This window comes from Alosa alosa, chromosome 24 (assembly GCF_017589495.1).
Source record: "Alosa alosa isolate M-15738 ecotype Scorff River chromosome 24, AALO_Geno_1.1, whole genome shotgun sequence".
In the NCBI taxonomy this organism is placed as follows: domain Eukaryota; kingdom Metazoa; phylum Chordata; class Actinopteri; order Clupeiformes; family Clupeidae; genus Alosa; species Alosa alosa.
The window spans coordinates 3121877-3142665 of NC_063212.1; the positions used below are offsets into that span (position 1 = coordinate 3121877).

General features: G+C 43.8%; 1 protein-coding gene across 2 annotated transcripts; it reads left to right on the forward strand.

Annotated features, from left to right (window-relative positions):
• Positions 1-162: 162 nt before the first annotated feature.
• On the forward strand, positions 163-10095 carry nelfa (negative elongation factor complex member A). Of its 2 annotated transcripts, none has more exons than XM_048236222.1 (11): positions 163-521; positions 2213-2384; positions 4355-4516; positions 4770-4859; positions 5399-5526; positions 6268-6337; positions 6709-6797; positions 7411-7519; positions 8019-8333; positions 8760-8861; positions 9200-10095. In XM_048236222.1, the coding sequence occupies exons 1-11, from the start codon at positions 312-314 to the stop codon at positions 9382-9384; spliced, it is 1632 nt and encodes a 543-aa protein (XP_048092179.1). In that variant the 5' UTR covers positions 163-311; the 3' UTR covers positions 9385-10095. The 2 variants fall into 2 exon arrangements, with proteins under 2 accessions (XP_048092179.1, XP_048092180.1); XM_048236223.1 differs by lacking the exon at positions 163-521 and adding an exon at positions 595-655.
• Positions 10096-20789: the final 10694 nt, after the last annotated feature.

A 20789-nucleotide genomic window follows, 5' to 3' on the forward strand; every position in this document is an offset into this window, starting at 1 on the left:
TGGGCATCGTTGATATTATGGAATTTAATGATGTAACCTAGATGAATAGTAATAATTAAAAACGATGATTTTATTAATGATATCACTACGCCCGCAATGCTACAGTTTGCAGTTTACTGAACATTCCAACAAGTCCAGATGAAACAAGCCAGTTATTTTATTTCATGTCAATCGGACAACTGCGATATGATACAGTATAACTACTCTTGAGTTCTCTGATACTCCAAAACGGTGGTCACGTGAGCTTGAACCGTATGTTTTCTTAGGTAGCCTGCTAAAATGCCCGAACTAATAGTACTTCTTTTTCCAAGATGGCGTCGATGAGGGATAGCGACACCGGCCTGTGGCTTCACAACAAACTAGGCTCAACAGATGAACTCTGGGCACCTCCCAGCATTGCTTCGTTGCTCACAGTGTCGGTTATTGACAACATACGATTATGTTTTTCGAGTTTGTCGCCGCCAGTGAAGCTGAAACTGCTGCTTGGGATGCTGCATCTGCCGCGGCGGACTGTTGATGAGGTGGGTTTGCGAGTTGCAATGAACTCCCAACTACTGGCTGCAGAGTGCACGGTTACGTTGCTGTCTTCTAGCTGCTTGTAGAATGGTGAACCTTCTGTCAGTTGGTCGCTCACAAGACCTGTCAGCATCGAAGGGTAGTTTGATGCTATCTTTAGTGATCTTGGTTGTCCTGCATTCGGCAGACAGCATCGGTGGGAAAATCCCGCTTACATCAAGCTAGCTAAGTTATGTTAGCTGGAAGCACTTGAGCATTAGCAATGTTACGTTATTAGCTAGCCATAGTTTGCAAGTTAGGTAGCAATAAAGTTAGTGGTAACGTTGCCTGCCTGTACTATTACTGCTGTCTTCCCAAGGCACGGGATCGCTATCTATATATTTGTCATACAACAGCAATGTTGACAGTTTAGAGAAGACACATATGTTAGGCTAAGTCTTGTCACACCAGCTAACTTAGCTGCTGGTTGTAAGGACTTGTCACAACCTCGGCTAGCCTAACTTACGTGTTCAATAGCCCTTAAGTTCTAATGTACCCAATGATGTTAAAGCTCACAGACAGACAGTCCTGTTATGTACTTACGGACAAAGTAACTGACTGACTCAGAGACTGACTACCTGTTAAACAATGGGGTTAGGGAGGGAAATGTTAGGGTCAGGGCAGGTGCTTGTATGTTAACGGATAAGTTATGACAGCCCAAACGTTACTTGGTAGTAACATTACTAGCTAGTTAGATGGTAACGAAAGCGTTAGATATTTAACGTTAATGTCCGAAGCAGTTTTTGGATGCGTATGGGAGGAAAAAAGTGTGACATGACTGCAGGCTGTCTATATCCACTTGTGTTTTAGGATAACTAGCCTTAGTCCAGGTAATGGCATGGCGAGTAATGCAACCATATGCTAACCCCGTCTGGCGTCTGCTCAAAGCGTGTATTCAAGTTCGAGTTTGCCCAGGCACCAGTAGACTTTCTCACATGCTGAAATTTGCGCACATGAAGTTGTTGCGGTGTCCGCAGCTTAAGGTTGACCTGCTATCTTGTTCAAATCCATTTCCAGTCACCCGCCACACTGGTGTCTACACTGCCTGCCCGCCCCGACTCAAATGTGAAATTCCTCGACCTTCCTGAAATCCAGCTTGAGTTTGTTTATTGTTTATTTATGGCTCCTCGCAGACGATTTTGTCAGAAGCGACTTACAGTAAACATTACATTAACATTATAACTAACAGTTTATTGTCAAGTATGGCCTAAATATATATGGGAAAAACAGAATCATCTTGAGTTAACATCACTTTCCTCCAGTGTTGTATTAATTATTATTATTATTATTATTATTATTGTTATTAAATAAGGCATGCATGCAAATATGTCTGCAGCTGAAGTTTGGTTGTTTGGAACAATGTTAGTATGAAAAATTACAATACTAAGTAGCATAAGGTCTACATGAAAATATAACTGTGTTATAGCCATAGATCAGCAGGTAGAGCAAGATGCTAGCAACATGGAGGCCATGTGTTTGGTACCCAGGGAGCAGATACACTGATTAAATTATGTATTGCAGGACTGATTTGCTTTGGATAAAAGTGTTTGCGAAATGTGATATGGTCAGTTAAAACCAGTGCTGTTGTACAGCTTGATTGATTTTCCAGGCCACGGCTTACTGATTTTCTTTTGTGTCTGCCAACTATGTTTCCCAGATGAAGGAGGCTTTGACGGAGATCATTCAGCTTGCCACGGTGGATTCCGAGCCCTGGGTCCTGATGGTGGCCGACATACTCAAGACCTTCCCAGAGACAGGGTCACTCAACCTGGACCTGGAGGAGCAGAACCCCAATGTGCAGGACATACTGGGAGAGCTCCGTGAAAAGGGTCAGTCTGAAGCGCACACACAGTTTTGATTTGACTGTCCTGCTTTTTACATCTGTCCATATGTGCAAGTGCGGGATTATATACTGCTCAAAAAAAATTAAGGGAACACTTACAGTTTTCCACAATTGTTGAAACACATTTTTTGAAACTTTCCACCCTTTTCTCCATTCTCAAACTACATTCACAGAATGACTGACAGTTCTTGCAAAAAAAAACACTCGCCTCAAAAGTTTTACTTGTGAACCAAACAGTGTCAGAGTACCGATCCAGTGTATGGTTGAAGTGTTCCCTTAACGTGACCATGCAAATACTGTTTTTGCCAATATGACTTTTCCTCCAGAAATCTTAATGTAGCCCCTTGTTTTAGTGTTACTGTTTACTTTGAGAAATTTTATGAAATTTTCACCCCATCCCAAAATGGATCACTTGGTCATCATGGATGCTGATCATGGATCACTCCTCTCCATACAAATCAGCTTAACCTTTGTATGGGCACACCTGGACAAAGAATTTAGCTTTCGCTGTATTTTCTTTTGACCCAGTGACTTGGCCTGACATTGCCATAAAAAAGTAAGCATTAAATCCAAATGACACTATCTCTATTTCAATTGTGGGGGTGAGAAAATTATTCTTTTGGGATGTTTTTCAACCAGGGGGACCTGGTGACTTTCTTAGAATAAACGGTAACACTAAAACAAGAGGCTACATTAAAATTCTGGAGGAAAATATCAGGCAGTGTGCCGAGAGACCTGCCACAATAGGCGGCATTTGACCATTAAACCACACAATGATCCAAAACATACAGCCAAAAAAGGCAAGAAATGGTTAACAGAGAACAATATCGACATTTTAGAGTGGCCCACCCAGAGTCTGGACCAGACCTTAATCCGTCAAAAAAGTGAGCACAAGGCCAGAGTGATGGCAAATAATTGTTCTAGCCTCAAAACCCAGGTTAAAAAGGTGTGGTCTAAAATCATCGTGGAGACATGGAGAGGCTTGGTAGGTATTATATGAACCATTTTGAGAGCTGTGAATGCAAATAAAGATGTTTCCAGTTATTGTTAAAAAAGGGTATGAATAATTTTGGACACACCATTTTTCATAAAAATGACAAAACTCCTTTTTTTGATTCCTTTTGTCATGTGGCAGTGTCATTTTTAGTCAGAACAAACATATTATTGGTCAAGAGAAAATCAACTTTAAATCAGTATTTGCCAGGGGTATGAATAATTTTGTTCTTAAATGTATATATCAAGTAGTATGTGTAAGGGAAGTCAGAGTAAGTGGTAAACTTCCCCCTTACCTCACTGGTGAGGTAAACCATTACCAGTCATCAGCCATCCTGTGTTTGGCCCTCATCGCACCTGAAGTCCCATCCCTATGACTGCCCTACCATCGCCTGTTGCTGTCCCCTTGCCTGGATTCCTGGCTCGCGCAGCCTAGCCACTACTTGCCCTATGACAACTCCTAATCCCTATGGACAATTCATTCCCTACACTGGACTATTTGAACTTTCTGACACTAAATAGGATTCATGCATTATCATACTGGATATGTAACCATCCTACCTCTTTGTAACATATACCTCAGGTGGCTTTAAACACCATGTTCTATTCTCTACACCTAACTAACCTATTCATTTATCATGTATACAGACCTTACTGCCCTGTAAGTGACCCTAGGCAGATGGGTGAGGCCCTTGAGTCGTGGATCTGCTCGAGGTTTCTTCCTATATGTGTCTCCAATTCTAGGGAGTTTTTCCTCGCCTCTGTTGCTCATGGGCTCTCTCTGAATGTTTAATACTCTGTAAAGCGCCATGAGACATGTGTAATGTTTTGGCACTCTCTAAGTGAAATTAAATTGAAAATGTAAAATTAAACCTCCTGAAAGCAGCCCTATGGCTGGCTGTTGGTCTGTTCTTGTGTTTTTACTCCAGTGTGTAAATGTGTGATTGTGCGCATTCTTTACAGTGAATGAGTGCGATGCGTCGTCCATGCTGCCGCTGGAGTGCCAGTACCTGAACAAGAGTGCTCTGACCACACTGGTGGGACCCCTCAACCCCCCTATCAAGCATTTCCAACTCAAGAGGAAACCCAAGAGCGCCACCCTCAGGGCAGAGCTGCTACAGAAATGTAAGCCCCAAAAGTGTTCCTGTTGCTCAAATGGATTGATAGACTTGTAGATTGTGATGACCACCAACGGTTACAGATTTGATGACCAGAAAGAGCACATAAGAATCACACTTATGAAATCTGCAATTCTTATCCCGTACAGTTCTTGTCAACTGCTACAAATTTCCACACCAAACCACAACTGCTACAAATATGTGGCTATGTGCAAGCACAAAGGCAAACTCTACTTTGAAAGTGTGTTTTCTACTTTTAGCCACAGAGACGGCGCAGCAGCTGAAGAAGACTGCAGGAGTACCCTTCCACGCCAAAGGCAGAGGCCTCGTCAAGAAAATAGACACCACCAGTGAGTTTTCCTTCTCTCTGCCTCTTTTAATTGTCAGCCACTCTCTCTTTCTCTCCCTCTCTCTATTCAAGGTCCTATTCTCTCTTCTCCCTTCTCGATGCCTGTCCACAGCAGTCCTTCTTTGTCTATCTTAATGGTGACTCTCTTAGGATCACTAATGCATGCTTATTGTGTCTTGCTTTAATTGTGGCTTGGGTTGTACACACATACAGTACACACCCTTGCTCACTTCTAAAGATACACGCCCTGCCTTGGAAACCAAAAGACAACAATTTTATCACTAAAATTCTATAGCTGATGTTTTTAGTAAGGTCCCACCTTTGAAGGTTTTAGAATATCTTACTAGCATAGATTTTAAAAAACATATTTAAGTTTCTCTAACACACAATGCTCTGGCCATTTAATAGCCTTAGTTGCTGAAATGGCCTTAAATTATACAAACAAACAATCAATCTTAAGGTACACCATTTCTGTGACGCACAATATGTACACACTTGCTCACCTAGTGTTTGTCTCTCAATTTCTCTTCTCTCTCTCAGCTCCCTTAAAGGGGATACCTAAGGCCCCATTCCGTAGCCCAACTGCCCCCAGCATGTTCAGTCCCCCCAGCACACGCACACCTATCGCCCCTGCACGCACCCCCTTGCGCAAGGAAAGGGGCGTCAAGGTAATCATCTGTTCACAGTGCACACAGACATATTGATTCATAAACATATATATTGTACTGCTATAGGTTTTCCTGTATGTTAACTCATTGAGTGCCAAAAACGTAATATTACGTTTTTAGCTTCTTTTTTTAAAATATATATGTGATTTTGGGAACTCTGTGATGAATGGAAATGAAATATATGACGATTGTGAAACTCATGAAAACGCACAATCTGGACATTTTATCTGGACATTTTATCATAACTCGGTTGCTGCTTTGGGTCGAATCAGTGACGCATGCACGTCAGGTCAAAACCAGGCCATTTTCGCCAGGTCTCGCTGATTACTTCCCAGAATGTTTACACAAGTAAGTAACAGGCAACGCTTCATATTTCACGAAAGACGTTATATCTCCATTTCTAGAAAAAAAACTGTGTAGAAATACACGGTTTGCACCACGAGAGCTTAAAGTCTCACCTTTTAATCGAGCTATTCTACGTGTTCATAGCTATAACACAGAATATGCTGTGGCTGTACAAAAATCATCAACAATGGTCTAGATTGCTTGCACTTTAGGACAAAGCTCCCGAAAACAGCTTGGCATTCAATGAGTTAACATATTGCAAGATAATGTGAGTGTAAGCTGCATTGACGACGAAGCGTACTATACACATGTATTGCACATTTTAGCTTTTAAAGACAAAGCACTGATGTATGCAATTTAATGCTAATGTTTGTGGGCTTTTTTGTTTCCCTGTAGTTATTAGATATTTCAGAACTGGACATGGTTGGAGCAGGCAGAGAAGCCAAGAGGAGAAGAAAGACACTGGGTAAAACACACACACACACACACACACACACACACACACACACACACACACACACACACATATATATATATATATATATATATATATATATATATATATATATATATATATATATATATATATATATATATACATACATACATACACAAATACACATACAAACACAAATATACAAATTTTAACATTTACCATTCTTTTGAGAAAAGAACTTGGCTTGATAACTAAACCAAACCAACTAAACTGGAAAGATGGTCTCTGCACTTGGCTGTATTGCACACATCACACTCAGAGTCTGAAATGGGCTGTTATTTTAGCTTGTATTTTTGCTGTTGAGTTTAGGCCAAAGATTCATGCCTTTCTTTTGTTCACAGACACAGAGACCGGAGAGAAGGCTGCCAAAGAGGAAGCCGTGGTTGAGAATGCCACGCCTGACTACGCTGCTGGCCTGGTGTCCACACAGGTGTGAAACAGACTTTTACACATATGACACATGACCTCACACACATGATCACGCCTGCATGCAGACACACACAAACACACCAATGTTTCCCATATATTGACTTATTTGTGGCAGCCCACCACAATATCAACATTGACCACCACACAATGATTTTTTATGTTGTACTAATTTATATGGGATGAAATCCTTTCTTTTTATCTCTCTCTCTCTAATTAAGTTATGTGCAAGCATATAAGAAGCAGTATCCCTACGCTTACATTAGAATATTGTTGGGTTGTCGAGGTTAGCACACTACAACGTTACAACTACTTGTCAATATCGACTTGTCATGCAAGGCAAGTATAACTATAGGCTATTCATTTTATTGACTCCGACACAGAATGTTTGCTCAACACCCCCAGCACCTACCACCACAAATACAATTCAATTCTGTGGGAAACACTGCACACACACACTATGACTAATAAACCACCAAAATAATTAGGCATCTCACAATTAGTGCATCTACACTTAACTGAATTTTAAGATATCACCAGAGAGAAACACACGAGAGAAACAAGAGTCTTACTACATTGTGAGTTTCATCAGAGTGAATTCCTTGGGTGTGTTTCAGAAACTGGGGGCTCTGAACGAGAGCGCCCTGCCCTCCACCAGCTACCTACCAGCCACGCCCAGCATGGTCCCCTCGTCCTCCTACATTCCCAGCTCCGAGTCACAGCCTGGTGAGACTAGCATGCCCGCTCTGCTGTGGCAGACTACTGGTCTAGTTTTGCCCTCTGTTAACTTTACATTTCTACTTGTGTGGAGTGGTAGTTTCCCAGTTACATTTGCACCTTTATTGTGGTGTAGTAACAGGCTAGTATTTGCTTGTGCGGTATTTCATCTCTGATCTTGTACTGTACTAGGGCTGTGACGGTGTGGATTATTTCTCACCGTGATGAAAAAGCAACATTTACCTGTAGTTTTGCCTTTGGAAGATGGTCAGTTGTGATTGCTAAGGTTTCTTGTGTTTATTTCATGTCTCGTATTTATGATTGTAACTTTGAAAAGGTAAATAAAAATACAAATGTGGTGATTGCAGTAATGATGGTTATCGCCACAGCTTTATACTAGCAGTCTAGTGTTCACCTCTACTTTTGTGATGCATGTTTTTCCTGTTGTGTTTTCCCCTACTGTTCCTTCTCCTCTATCTCATACTCACTCGCTTTTTCTGTATCCCAGCAGGTGCAGGTGGTGTCGCACGCGAGGCCGGTCGACAGCCTGAGGAAACGGCGCCCCCTGGGGGCGGTGCCCAGCTGGCTGGACAGTTCAAGCAGCGGCCGCCCATGTACAACGCCAGCACGGCCAGCCCCTCAACCCCCACCTCGCCCAGCCAGCCAATCAGCACGCCAGTCAACAACGCCCCTCCCGCCGCCGCCACGCCCACCCAGCCGGAGGCTCCGACGCCCACACAGCCAGCCGCGGCCCAGCCCTCGCCAACCCCTGCACCCATCGCCGCCCCCCAGCAGCCTCAGCCCAAAAAGAACCTCTCTCACAGTGAGCTCCAATTGGCTGGGCTGGGAATTACTGATGAATCGGTGACTTAGTATGCCAGTGAATCCTTGTATCATTCATTCGTTTTTCCAAAATAAAACCAAAGAACGAAAAACCATTTGTTTCCAAAACCAAAATTTAAAAAAAGCAGATGAGTTGGATAACGACTGATTCACAGATTCCAGTGCATTTAAGATATCTATACTACCAAGTACCATTTACCAATTTAGACATCTAAAGTACCATTTACTATTATTATATATTTACGAACAGTTTTAAAAGTAAAGTTTATTGTGAAAAATTTGGAAAATGTACAAGACTATTTCAACATCAGCTTTGATTGATGGCTCCAGTGTGAACTCAGTTTGTGGATGACTGCTTAACATGTTTGTTGGTTCATATTTTGTGTGTGTGTGTGTGCGCGCGCGCAGAGAGAACAGATGTATGCCGCACAGGAGATGTTCAAGACGGCCAACAAGGTCACAAGACCAGAGAAAGCTCTCATCCTCGGCTTTATGGCTGGATCCCGAGGTGAAGCATTTGCACACCTTCACTCATATCCACTGTTTCTGACCGGTTCAATGATTCATGGCATTCAGCCAAAAACAATTTCTATGTTTTATTTGGAAAGCAATGAAATCCTCCACCTGCTGAATAGTAGCACAATTAACCTAGCAGTATCCTACTCTCTCTATCCCTGTTTTATCTCCCGTTCTCTCTCTACATATTTTTTGTTTCACAAATCTTCACAACAACTCTTTCCTTTTCTTCCCCCATCCCTTCTTTTATTACTCTCCCATTGATGCTCTCAATCTCTCTCATCTTTCCCTCATCTAACCATTTGGCCTGTCCTCTCATCCATCCCACAGAGAATCCGTGCCCGGAGCAGGGTGACATCATCCAGATCAAACTGAGCGAACACACGGAGGTCCTGCCCAAGGCGGACGGCACAGGCAGCACCACCATGCTGGTGGACACAGTGTTCGAGATGAACTACTCCACCGGCCAGTGGACCCGCCTCAAGAAGTACAAGCCCATCACCAACGTCTCCTGAGTTGAGCGGAACCCACAAACTTGAACAGACATGTTTATGTTACACGCAGATACACACACACACACACACACACACACACACACCAAAACGATGAATAACTGTACAGATTATCACACACACACACACACACACACACACACACACACTTACAGCTACAATTACACTCTCAGATATGTGCATACATACAGAGACAGACATACACACACACCACACACACACATTCACACTCATGGGCCAAAAGCTTAAAGGGGGGTGTGGGCTCCAGTGGATGGGAGGGTTCCACCCTGCTGCGCTCCTGCGCTGCCAAAAGACAAAAACACTGGAAAGGAACTTTCCAGAACCTTCTACTTAGACCTCTTCATCCTGTTCGTTTTGTTTTTTTCTTCTGTTCAGTTTTTTAATCGACATTTAACCCCTCTTCCTTCTGGATTGCTGAATGTTTGTGAGGGGGTGTGGTACAAGATGTGATGTGAAATCGCTGTGTTCGACAGCTCCGGTTCTTTTGGAGAAAACAACCTAGCCTAAAAATCTCTAAAGAAGACAACATGGAAAAAAAAGACTGAATGTAACATGTTCCCAATGCTAAATGAGAGACAAAAACGTCAGTTTCAGTATCAATGCCTGATTTACTTTTTCCCTGGAGATTTTGGCAGAATGATTGATTATCAACCTCAGCAAGAAGGGAAGAAATAAAAGCAAAATTTCTCCAGGCGTGTTTGTTCAAGGCATGTTCATACAGGTCTGAAGTACTGTAAGTAAGTGTATGAGAGACCAAAACCAGATAAGTGAGTAGGGGTCTACATCTTTGAACAAGTCCATTTTTGGAATTATTTTTATTGTTGTACTGACAGTATAACATTTAAATCAGTGTTTCCCACAGAATTGAATTCTATTTGTGGTGGTAGGTTTGCAGAATTAACTTGAATGCAACAGTTTTTAACAAATTAACACAGCGTGGTTATGATGCAAATGTAAGCACAATTTAGCCAGTTGACTTTTATGCCAACAATTGCAGGATTGTTAATGTTTTCTTTAAACGTGCATGTAGGTTTGTTTAGAGACAAGGCTGCACAAAGGTGTACATAACTCTTCAAAGAACAAATTCCATCCATTTTAAACAGTACAACATGGAAAATCATTGTGTGGTGGTCCGCCACAAATAAGTCAATGTATGGGAAACACTGAAAATGCATCCTGCTAATAATATTGGAGATGGATGACTCCTTTTTTGCTACTGGGCTCCCCTACAGATAGATATAATCTCTGAAGAGCCATTTCTACATCCAAAGTAATATTACACAATTTCATACAAATAGTAGGACATTGTACTTGCCATAAAGCATGATTCTTTGGTCAAGGATAGCGAAGTCACAAAGCTGGTTTCTCTAGACGGGTAAGGTTCGGCTGCAAAGCCGCGCCATCAAGTTCACTTACCATCAAAATTACTTTGAATATGTTAGATTACGGTTAAAAAAAAAAAAAAAAACTTGCATAAGATGCCTTTAAATGCAACGGATAGTCTACATTTTCCAGGTGAGGGAGCAGACACAGACAAAGCTTATAATCAAATCAACATTGAGCTTGTATGTTGGAGTAAACTGAAAAGAATCCATAGGAGAAAAAATATGCTTGCCTGCCTGCTTCAATGAAATCAGCCTACATTGATGAGGCGACCCTATTAGCAGGGGCGTCCTTCAACCCTTTTTACTGGGACACGTGCCCCAGTACTGAACTGCTGCGGCCCAGTAAAATCTCAAGTCCAAGTTCAACTAAATTGCTTGCGGAGTACTCGTCACACAGATATACAGATATCATGTGGACGAGCGGAATCTAAGCTTTCCAATGATATTAGCCATTGTGATAAATGGTTCACGAGAAAATTAAAATTACATGAAATGAAATGTACATGAATGTAATCATACAGTATTTGCATTCTGCACTCATCTCTGCACACCCATTACCCTCTGTGAAATATCTCTAGTTCTACTATGATAAGGTACCAGAGGACATGAGAATGCTGTGTCTGATTTGTGAACTTGGCTTTATTGACTGCGCATCCCACCTGTGGATCTTGTGACGAGGCGGCATCACTCCAGGCTCCTCCAGAAACCACGTCTACGTCTTTCAGATTTTCAGAAGTCTTGGTGAATGAAAAGGCAAGAGTGAGAGTGAAAGGAGAGGGATGAAAAACAATTGTAATGAATCCAAGTAAGAGCAGTTGCACATGATGACGGTGGTCATCGCTGCTTGAGTCACATGAACAAAAATATGTATTATGTGTTATTTTATTCCTGCTTGTGTTGAAAACAAAAAGATTCACGAGATCCACAGCTATTAAAATACATTATAGAGCTATCTACAAATGCCCAGGCCTAATGTACATGATAATGGTTGCATGTTACCAGACAAATTGATCATGGTAGAATTGATAGATATAGGGCCCTATCTTGGCAATCTGAAACCCTTGATCATGTGGTAGAATTGATAGATATAGGGCCCTATCTTGGCAATCTGAAACCCTTGATCATGGTAAAGAGACTTTAATCTTGGCAATCTGAAACCCTTGATCACCCCTATCTTGGCAATGAAACCCTAATATGTAATGACAGCACCACTGCACTCTGAAAACTTATATCCAATGGCTTGAGCTCTTATTTATACAGCACAACAAAGCACTGTAGTAGGCTCAACAGTTAATTGTAGCCTAATAAGTCATTGTTATGGAATTTAATTCTTCAAGCATCGGGCAACATATATGTCCTATGGATCTGTGCAGGAACTGTAAAAAGCAAGTCACTTAATGTAATTTTAAAAAAATCCAGGTTGAGACTAGTGGTAGACTACGTTCCTCAAAAGCATATTGCTAACTAGATCTAACTCCGATCTGGGTACAGAACATGAGCAAAAATGTTTGATATGGCCAGAGAATGTCTAGACGGGCTCTGATATGGCACAAAAGGCTAAATTGCCGCAAAGGGTAATTTTGAAGGAATTTTATGTAGCCTAGTTGGGGGTGTTTTGGCGACTCTAGAGCTCCTCCTAGAGTCGCGGAATAGGCTATTTTACCTTGCTGACTTCTCATGGCTTGAGCCGCTGGACTCCGTACACGTGCATTTGTTTTTGAGTCGAAGGACTAGCAACAGATGAAGACAATCTCCAAAAACCTATGTATCTATCTGACCAGGTTCCACTATTTTCGTGAGATTTCTCTGGGTTGCCGTCAGCCAAATTGATGGTTTTCCAGCTGCCAGCATGCTAGTCCATGATTTTCTATTAGCCTACAATTTAGTTTACCGGCAAAACGACTTTGTAGCTTTTGTATTAGGGTAAAACAAACGTACAAAGTGCTGCTTTAAAGTATTTATTAACAAAAATAGAATAATAGCGAAAATAAAAAAAGGAATCAGAAACTAAGGCTGCAAAACAAAGTAAAAAAGGCCTCAAAACCAGGCCCTGGCAATCCCCGGCCTCCCTTTCAGTCTCTCGCTCTGCGAGCGGCTAGGAGCGACTGTGACTGCAATGGTAGCGTGTGGCTTGCACTGAGCGGAGGAGCAGCGTGTGGCGTGGCAGAAGCAAACGGTGTAGCCTACGCACCGTGAGGGGAGCCCCAATCACACTACCGGCAAGTAGGCCTCCACATCATTGGCCCACGGGAACACCTGAATCAAATCCGGAAATAGAACAAAGCGAAGCCAGAAACTGCCACACCACACACACACACATGGCGTGGTGTCGTTTATGCATGACTTAAATTTGATGGACTGTTTTCTGCTGATGGACTGATTTGTGGATGGAAATTGGTGGACTGTTTAGCCTACGTTTTATCTGGAGTGTAGCTATTGATTGCTCTCGGCCCATGAACTGCGTGTTGGGCTACGAGCTCATGTGATTCCTCCCGGCACCAATGACTTGATTTCTAAACAACGAACTTGGCATGAGTGCTGGGCTGGGATAGGTTGTGCTTCTCTATAAAGCAGGCAGATTGAGCTGACTGGAGCGGAGCCGAGAAGGAGAGTTGTTTCTCTGCTGTGTCCTGATCGCCGTAGCCTAGTTGTAGCGGAGCAGACGAGGCCACGGGATAGCTAGCCTACTTCAATGGTCGGTCGATCAGCGGATGGAGTGGAGTGATGGGTTTGACGGCTACTAACTGTCCATGCAACGCTCTTAAACCTCTAGAGTAGTGCTTCTTGCACTGTGTAGCCTAATCCATCCATTCTTCTAAACCGCTGATTTGCTGTATGTGTGGCAGCCATCTGAGACGTTGTGCTTGTGTGTGTTTCCTGAAGAATTCCCTGACGGTCCTGCACGTCATCGGCTTCCTGGTGGGGGAATCCCCGCAAACCCGGTGACCAAAGACTCCAGGAGGCGGGCCTTCGTGGCTCAGTGTCAGACTGCCTAATTATTCAGTTCAGACTTTTGGGAGGGGAGGGCTCCGTCCACTAAGGGTGTGGTGGTCACTGCTACATGTCTGTCACTGTTTTGATGGTACTCTCCCCTCTCACTGGGGTGTGATTTTTACGCTTATCTCTGATTGGTTGTGGGGTTGATTTGCATGGATGAATTGATTATTGCGTATGGTGTGCGATATACAGCTCTGGAAAAAAATTAAGAGACTATAGTGGTCCCCAAACTTTTTCTTCCGAGGGCCAGCTCCCTATGCCTGGCTCTAAGAGAGGGCCAGAGATTCGGAGTATATTAGTAAACATAAATAGCTTAGTGCTGTGAACAACAGCAGTCTACCTTAGTTGAATATTCCATTACATTTAATCATAGGCTACTGCAATTTAATACCATTATTAGCTGTGTTTATATTGCCATCATGCCATATCAGTGTAAAATGTAGCTCAAAATGAAATAATACTAATAAAAAAGACTTTAACATTCCCAAAAGTATTAGCAGGGAGTCCCAAAAGTGTATTTTATCCAAAATGTGTGAACTCTGAACTCTGTGTGTTTGCATACACAGCTCAAGTTGTGAACAAGCAATATCCTACAAATAATTTGAAGTTCTCAAACTATGAGAGTTTTATGAAGTGCAGGCAAAAACATCTGAAATGACCACTTTCACTCACCTGATGAGAACTTGTGAATTTGTATGAACATTTGAACGAATTAGAAATAATTATCCCAGAAAGTCCCAGAAATATGACTTGACTTAGTTATTTATTACAAAATTAATTGATACTGATTAGGTGATCACCTGAACCAAATCTTCTTTAACAAGGAAAGTATAAAAAACACTGCTGTGGTCATCACTATCCTGGCAAAACAGTGCTAGTATTACCTCAATAGTAAAAGTAAAAAAAAAAAGTAAAGTTGGAATAAAAAAATAACTATTGACCATGCCAAAAGAGTTGAAAAGAGAACTTTTGAGTGAGGAAAAGAAGGGTTCAATTCTGGGTTTACTGGCAGAGGGATACAGTGAGCGTCAGGTTGCTTCCATCCTTAAAATTTCTAAGACAGCGGTTCATAAGAACAAGGTCAAGCAGCAGACATTGGGGACAACAAAGCTACAGACCAGCACAGGGCGAAAACGACTCTCCACTGACCAGGATGACCGTGAACTCATTCGAATGTCACTCAGCAACTGTATGATGACATCAAGTGACCTACAAAAACAATGGCAAATGGCAGCTGGGGTGAAGTGCACGGCGAGAACGGTTCGAAACAGGCTCCTAGGGGCAGGGCTCAAGCTGCGGCCGCCTATGTACAACGCCAGCACGGCCAGCCCCTCAACCCCCACCTCGCCCAGCCAGCCAATCGGCACGCCAGTCAACGCCCTCCCACTGTTGCCACGCCCACCCAGCTGGAGGCTCCGATGCCCACACAGCCAGCTGCGTCTCAGCCCTCGGCAACCCCTGCACCCACCGCCGCGTCCCAGCAGCCTCAGCCAGAGACTTTCTAATGAGGAGACACAGGACTCAAAGAATCTCTCATAGAAATGTAAGGGGTTAGTTTGTAACGCAAACATGACAGTCGTCTACAGATGTTCCGCCCCTTCCGCCACCAAAAGTTGTCATGTGAATACATCGTGCCAATCACATGGTGTGAGTACATCGTGCCAATCACATGGTATGTTGTGAATACATTATGCCAATCACATGGTATGTTGTGAATACATCGTGCCAATCATGTGTTCTGATCTCGCAGCTGGAGCAAGGTTGGTGTGTTGTGATTCGTGAAGCATTGCGCACACACAGTTCCTCTCGAAATAGATGCCTTGATAATAGATGCGTTGCAAAATGGCTGCCGAGTGGAGGGATTTGCCCAAAATGAACCTCTCTCACGGTGAGCTCCAATTGGCTGGGCCGGGAGTTAGTGATGGATTGGCAGCTGAGTATGCCAGTGAATTTGTCTAGTATTTATTCATTCATTCGTTTTTCAAAATAAAACCAAAAAATGAAAAAACATTTGTTTCAGTTGAGTTGGATAATGACTGATACACAGATTCCAGTGCATACTGTTGTACCAAGTACCATTTACCAATATAGATATCTATAGTACCAAGTAACATTTACTATTACATGTTTATTAATATTTTTTTTAGGTTTATTGTGGAAAATTGGACAATTTACAAGACTAGTTTACATTTATGCTCCTCCTACCTCTGATTTTGTGATAAGAACACTTTTAGCTTTTTTCAATATCAGCTTTGATTGACGGCTACAGTGTGAACTCAGTCAGTTTGTGGATGACTGCTCAACAAGTTTTGTGTGTGTGTGCGTGTGCACAGAGAACAGACTTTTGCCACACAGGAGATGTTCAAGACGGCCAAGAAGTCCATGTTCAGATATTTTTAGGCTTTGGTATGAATTCATACCAAATTTTGCGTGTGATTTGCGTGTCTGTGTATTCTAGCCTAAGAGGTGATGTGTTGCATCATCAGTAATTGACGTCTCTTAAAAGTGATCCGTGAGTGAGCAGGACATCTCATTTCTCATATCTGTCTCTCCTTCATTTCTCCATCCTCCTATCGTTCCTTCACAAAAATAATTAGAAGGAGGGGTTAGGACAGGAGGAAGGGAGGATAGACAAAAAGACAAATGATCTGAACCCATGGACTCTATGCAGGACTTGGATTTGCTTCCTACTGGGCTTAGGTAACTTCTTGTTTACACTGTACACCAGTAGGCTATGACAGAAAATGACAGATTACTAGCCTGTCAGTTTTAATATAGTAGGCTATTTCTAATTGAACAACATAGCTAAAGTTATCTAACCAGTTCAGTAACATCAGTTGCTTGATAAAGAACATTTTAAACCCTTTTCCTGTTTGCCAGAGGGAGGGGCACACAATTTCAAAAAGTCAGTCAACATTACCATTAAAGTGCTGAAGACAATGACTATAGAAAAATAAACATATTTGCCAATGTTTTAACGTAAAAAAGAAGTTGATATGACAGTACAAGTAAATCCAAAATGGAGTTGTGCATAGAGCATGTTGTGTACAGGGGAGACCAATTGTGGGTGGGTGGAGCAGTCCTATAAAACCGCAGCTTTTGCATTTGGGAGAGTTTTGCAACCAGATATAGCTTCCACACTTGTTTTTGACCTTGCTGTTTTTTCTTATGCTTCGTCTCTTATTTTTCTCCCAGTTCCCTTTTTGTTATCCTACTATGATTTAATAAAACCCTTAGACACAAGCCCTGTTGACTTTTTGTCATTTATGTTGTGGTCAGAACAGGGTGGCCGCTCGAGTAATTCTAGAGTCTGTATGGTCTCAATTCAAGTTCATTCCAGTCCAAAACCAAAGGCCTTTATCAGTGCTGATGCTCAAGTACTGTAACTAAGCACACAGTGACCAGGTGACAAACAACGTTTGTGTTGCAGGATCCACAGATACCTTGCCTGCTTCTCAATTACCCACACAGTTGACATCTCCGAGTGAACACATCCTCAACCCAACACATGACCTGGCATGCAAAAGGATCATTCTCACATGCTAAGTGGCAAGAAAAAACCCCTGAGGTGTGAGGTTGATGAGATTAGGTATGAGGAACAGTATGACAGTTCAGCATCTTGATGGCTTGTGGATAGAAACTGTCTCTGCATCTGCTGGTACAGGTCCAAATGCTCTTGTACCTTCTCCCAGGTGGTAGGAGGGTGAAGAGACTGTAGCTGGGATGACGGGTCAGTGAGGCTCGGTCTTTCTCCTGCAGCACTTGCTGTTAAGGTCCTGAATAGTTGGTAACTCAATCCATGGGCACCGATACTGTGGGAGCTCCAGAGATCGAGCAACCATGGAAAATATTGAGCACCCACGTGTGCCAGCTTACAGTCCCGGCCAAATTTACATTAATTTAAAATCATACATCGCATTTGGTGCTAACTGCAGCATCTGTCATAATGTGATTGCGTATGTCGCTGTCAATTCCCTGCTCCATATCCTAACCACCAATGAGAGCGTTTCTCGAATGAAAACTCCTCTTTAGGCACTTCCCACCTGAAGAATTAACGCAGGGCCATTTTGTCAGGGCTTCAGTCCCAAATGTTTAAAGTATAGTCCAAATATAATTTTAAAAGTAGTCTGACAAAGCCTATTGTTTTGTGACACAGCTAAACACTCATCCCTCTCTATAGAATGTCAATAACATATTGAAGTGATGAGGTTGCAAAAGTAAAGCAGATAGAAAGAAGCCATGGAAATCTAATGTACAGCACGCACACATGCTTCATGTGCAGGGGAGAGAGAGTGCACAGATCTTTAATGATTGTTGGCTTCTGTTCAATCTTTGTCTTTTTTCTCCGGACCCCCACACACACACACACACACACACACACACACCATACTATTAATTTGCGTTTTTTACGTGTATCGGCATCGGCCGATAAGCCGCTGCATTCGCCAATAGAGCGAGGGAGCTTGGTGACTCTAGGGCCTCTAGAGGCCCCTCACAATGAAGAATGACCCCATCCTCCTCACCTTCCCGTTCAAGGACAGTGGGATTAGCAGGGAAGTCATCTATGCTCCTGGGGGGAGTGCCTGCCTCTGCCTCTGACTGTAGCCCCTCCGGAACAGCACTTAATTCAGACCGGTGCACCTGCCGGACTGGTCCTTCTCCATCTATGGGAGCCACAGTGTACACGGTTCCTGTCCCCGAAGGCTTTCGCAGCACCTGAAAAACGGCAGGGTTCCAGTGGTCTTGGATCTTGTTCCGTCCAGGTATATGATTACGCCGGTACACCAGCCTCCCTTCTTCAAGTCCAGGATCATTCACGTTGTCATTGTGGCTCTGGTTTTGTCTGCGCATCAACTCCTCTGATCGCTGCCGGACATGCTCTTGTGTCATTTGCACACTCTGTTGATGTTTGTGGATCCAGTCGTCCATGGTGCCGGCATCCTGCCTCGCTACTCCAGCCCCAAGCAGGAAATCCACAGGTAATCTCGGATGTCGCCTGAACATGAGGTAATATGGGGTGTGGCCGGTGGTCTGGTGAGGTGTCGTGTTGTAAGCAAAGGTCAACTGTGGCAAATGTTGGGGCCAGTGTCTTTTTTCGGAAGGCAGTAGGGTGCCCAACAGGTCATGTAAGGTACGGTTAAATCTTTCACACTGTCCATTACCTTGGGGGTGGTAAGGTGTGGTTCTACTCTTCTGGATGCCATAGGTCTGACAAAGCTGTTGAATAAGCATGCTTTCGAAGTTTCGCCCCTGGTCAGAATGGATACGGGCTGGGGGCCCAAAACGGTGGAACCACTGCTGGATCAACACCCTGGCCACGGTGGAAGCCCTTTGGTCTTTGGTGGGGACTGCTTGAGAGTACTTTGTAAAGATGTCTGTCAAGACCAAAACATTTTCCCGACCATCATTTGCAGGTTCCAAAACTGTGAAATCAATCGCCAGAATCTCATTTGGCTGGCTAGCCTGCAGCGTGCCCCAGTAGGTACGGACCTTTGGTTGGACAGCTTTCCCCAGTACACACCTTTGACAACGTTGGCACCACCGTTCGACATCCCTAGTCATGTTCGGCCAGAAACAGCGGTCCCGTAGCAGCTGGAGGGTCCTCTCCGTGCCCTGGTGCCCTTGGTTGTCATGGACGCTACGGAGGACTTCTTCCTGCAGGCGTTGGGGAAGCAGCAGCTGCAAGGTCTCCAGGCCTCCCCCGGGGGTACGGATGAGACGGTACAACACCCCGTCCTGCTCGACTAAACGATCCCATTGACGCAGTAGTGCCTTAATGGGGCTGGACAATAACTCCCGCTCCTCAGCTCTTGGACGTCGCCCGGCTTGGTGGTATTGCCGCACCGGCCCAATGACTGGATCGGCCTCCTGTAACAGACTCAGGTCTTGACCAGGCCTGGCATGGTATGGCCAGGCAGCACCACCACTTCTCCGCAGTGACTCTCAGCGGTGGATGGCTGGTCCGTATCGGTCAGTACCCAAGGCAAAACGGTCCAGGTATTGCCGGGATAGAGCATCAGCATTTTGGTTGTTTTTCCCTGGGCGATACTTGATAGTAAAGTTGAATGAAGCAAGTAGAGCTGCCCACCTCTGCTCAATCGCCCCCAGCTTTGCGGTCTGCAGGTGGATCAGAGGATTATTATCAGTCCAGATGGTAAAATGATTCCCCAGTAAGTATTCTCTGTATTTTTCGGTCACTGCCCATTTCACTGCTAAAAGTTCCAGTTTCATGGAGCTGTAATTTTCCATATTTCTCTCTGTAGGTTTCAGCCCTCGACTGGCAAAGGCGATTGGACGAATCTTCCCGTCCTGCTCCTGCGAGATAACAGCTCCCAGACCACCATGGCTGGCATCGACTTCCAGGATGAAGGGTTTTTTAAAGTCCGCATAAGCCAAGATTGGGGCCGAGGTAAGTCTCTCCTTCAAAGATCGAAATGCGGTTTCACACGCATCATCCCATGCGGCCGCCAACGGAACTGGAAGAGTCTTCCCTTTTCACCGTGGTCCACTAAGCCTCCCCACAAGATGGTGCAACGGGGCTGCAATCTTAGAGAAACCCTTCACGAACCGCCGATAGTAGCTTGCAAAGCCAAGAAAAGATCTCAACTCAGCCAGATGTCTCAGGCGCCGCCACTCTTTAACTGCCTCGATCTTTTCAGGGTCGGTGGACACTCCCTCCGCCGTGACCACATGGCCCAAATAGCTCACTTAGTGCTGGAAGAACTGACACTTTGAGAACTTGACCTTCAGATTCTGCTTTTGGAGCCGAGCGAACACTTCCCCTAGCCGCTCAAGATGTTGTTCTACTGTAGTGGAGAATACGATTACATCGTCAAGGTACAGGAGGACTGATTGATAACGGCAATCTCCAAACATGCGCTCCATAAGGCGCTGAAAGGTGCCTGGAGCGTTGCATAGCCCAAATGGCATCCTATTGAATTCAAAGAGGCCAAACGGGGTGCAAAAAGCAGTCTTTGATTTATCCTTCTCTGCCATTGGGACCTG

Bases quoted from the DNA above. Each gene is read 5' to 3' on its own strand.
- nelfa (XM_048236222.1), top strand. From the start codon at position 312: ATGGCGTCGATGAGGGATAGCGACACCGGCCTGTGGCTTCACAACAAA. The intron at 6,798-7,410 runs GTGTGAAACAGA...GGTGTGTTTCAG, and splicing joins CTGGCCTGGTGTCCACACAG to AAACTGGGGGCTCTGAACGA. The intron at 8,334-8,759 runs GTGAGCTCCAAT...GTGCGCGCGCGC, and splicing joins CAAAAAGAACCTCTCTCACA to AGAGAGAACAGATGTATGCC.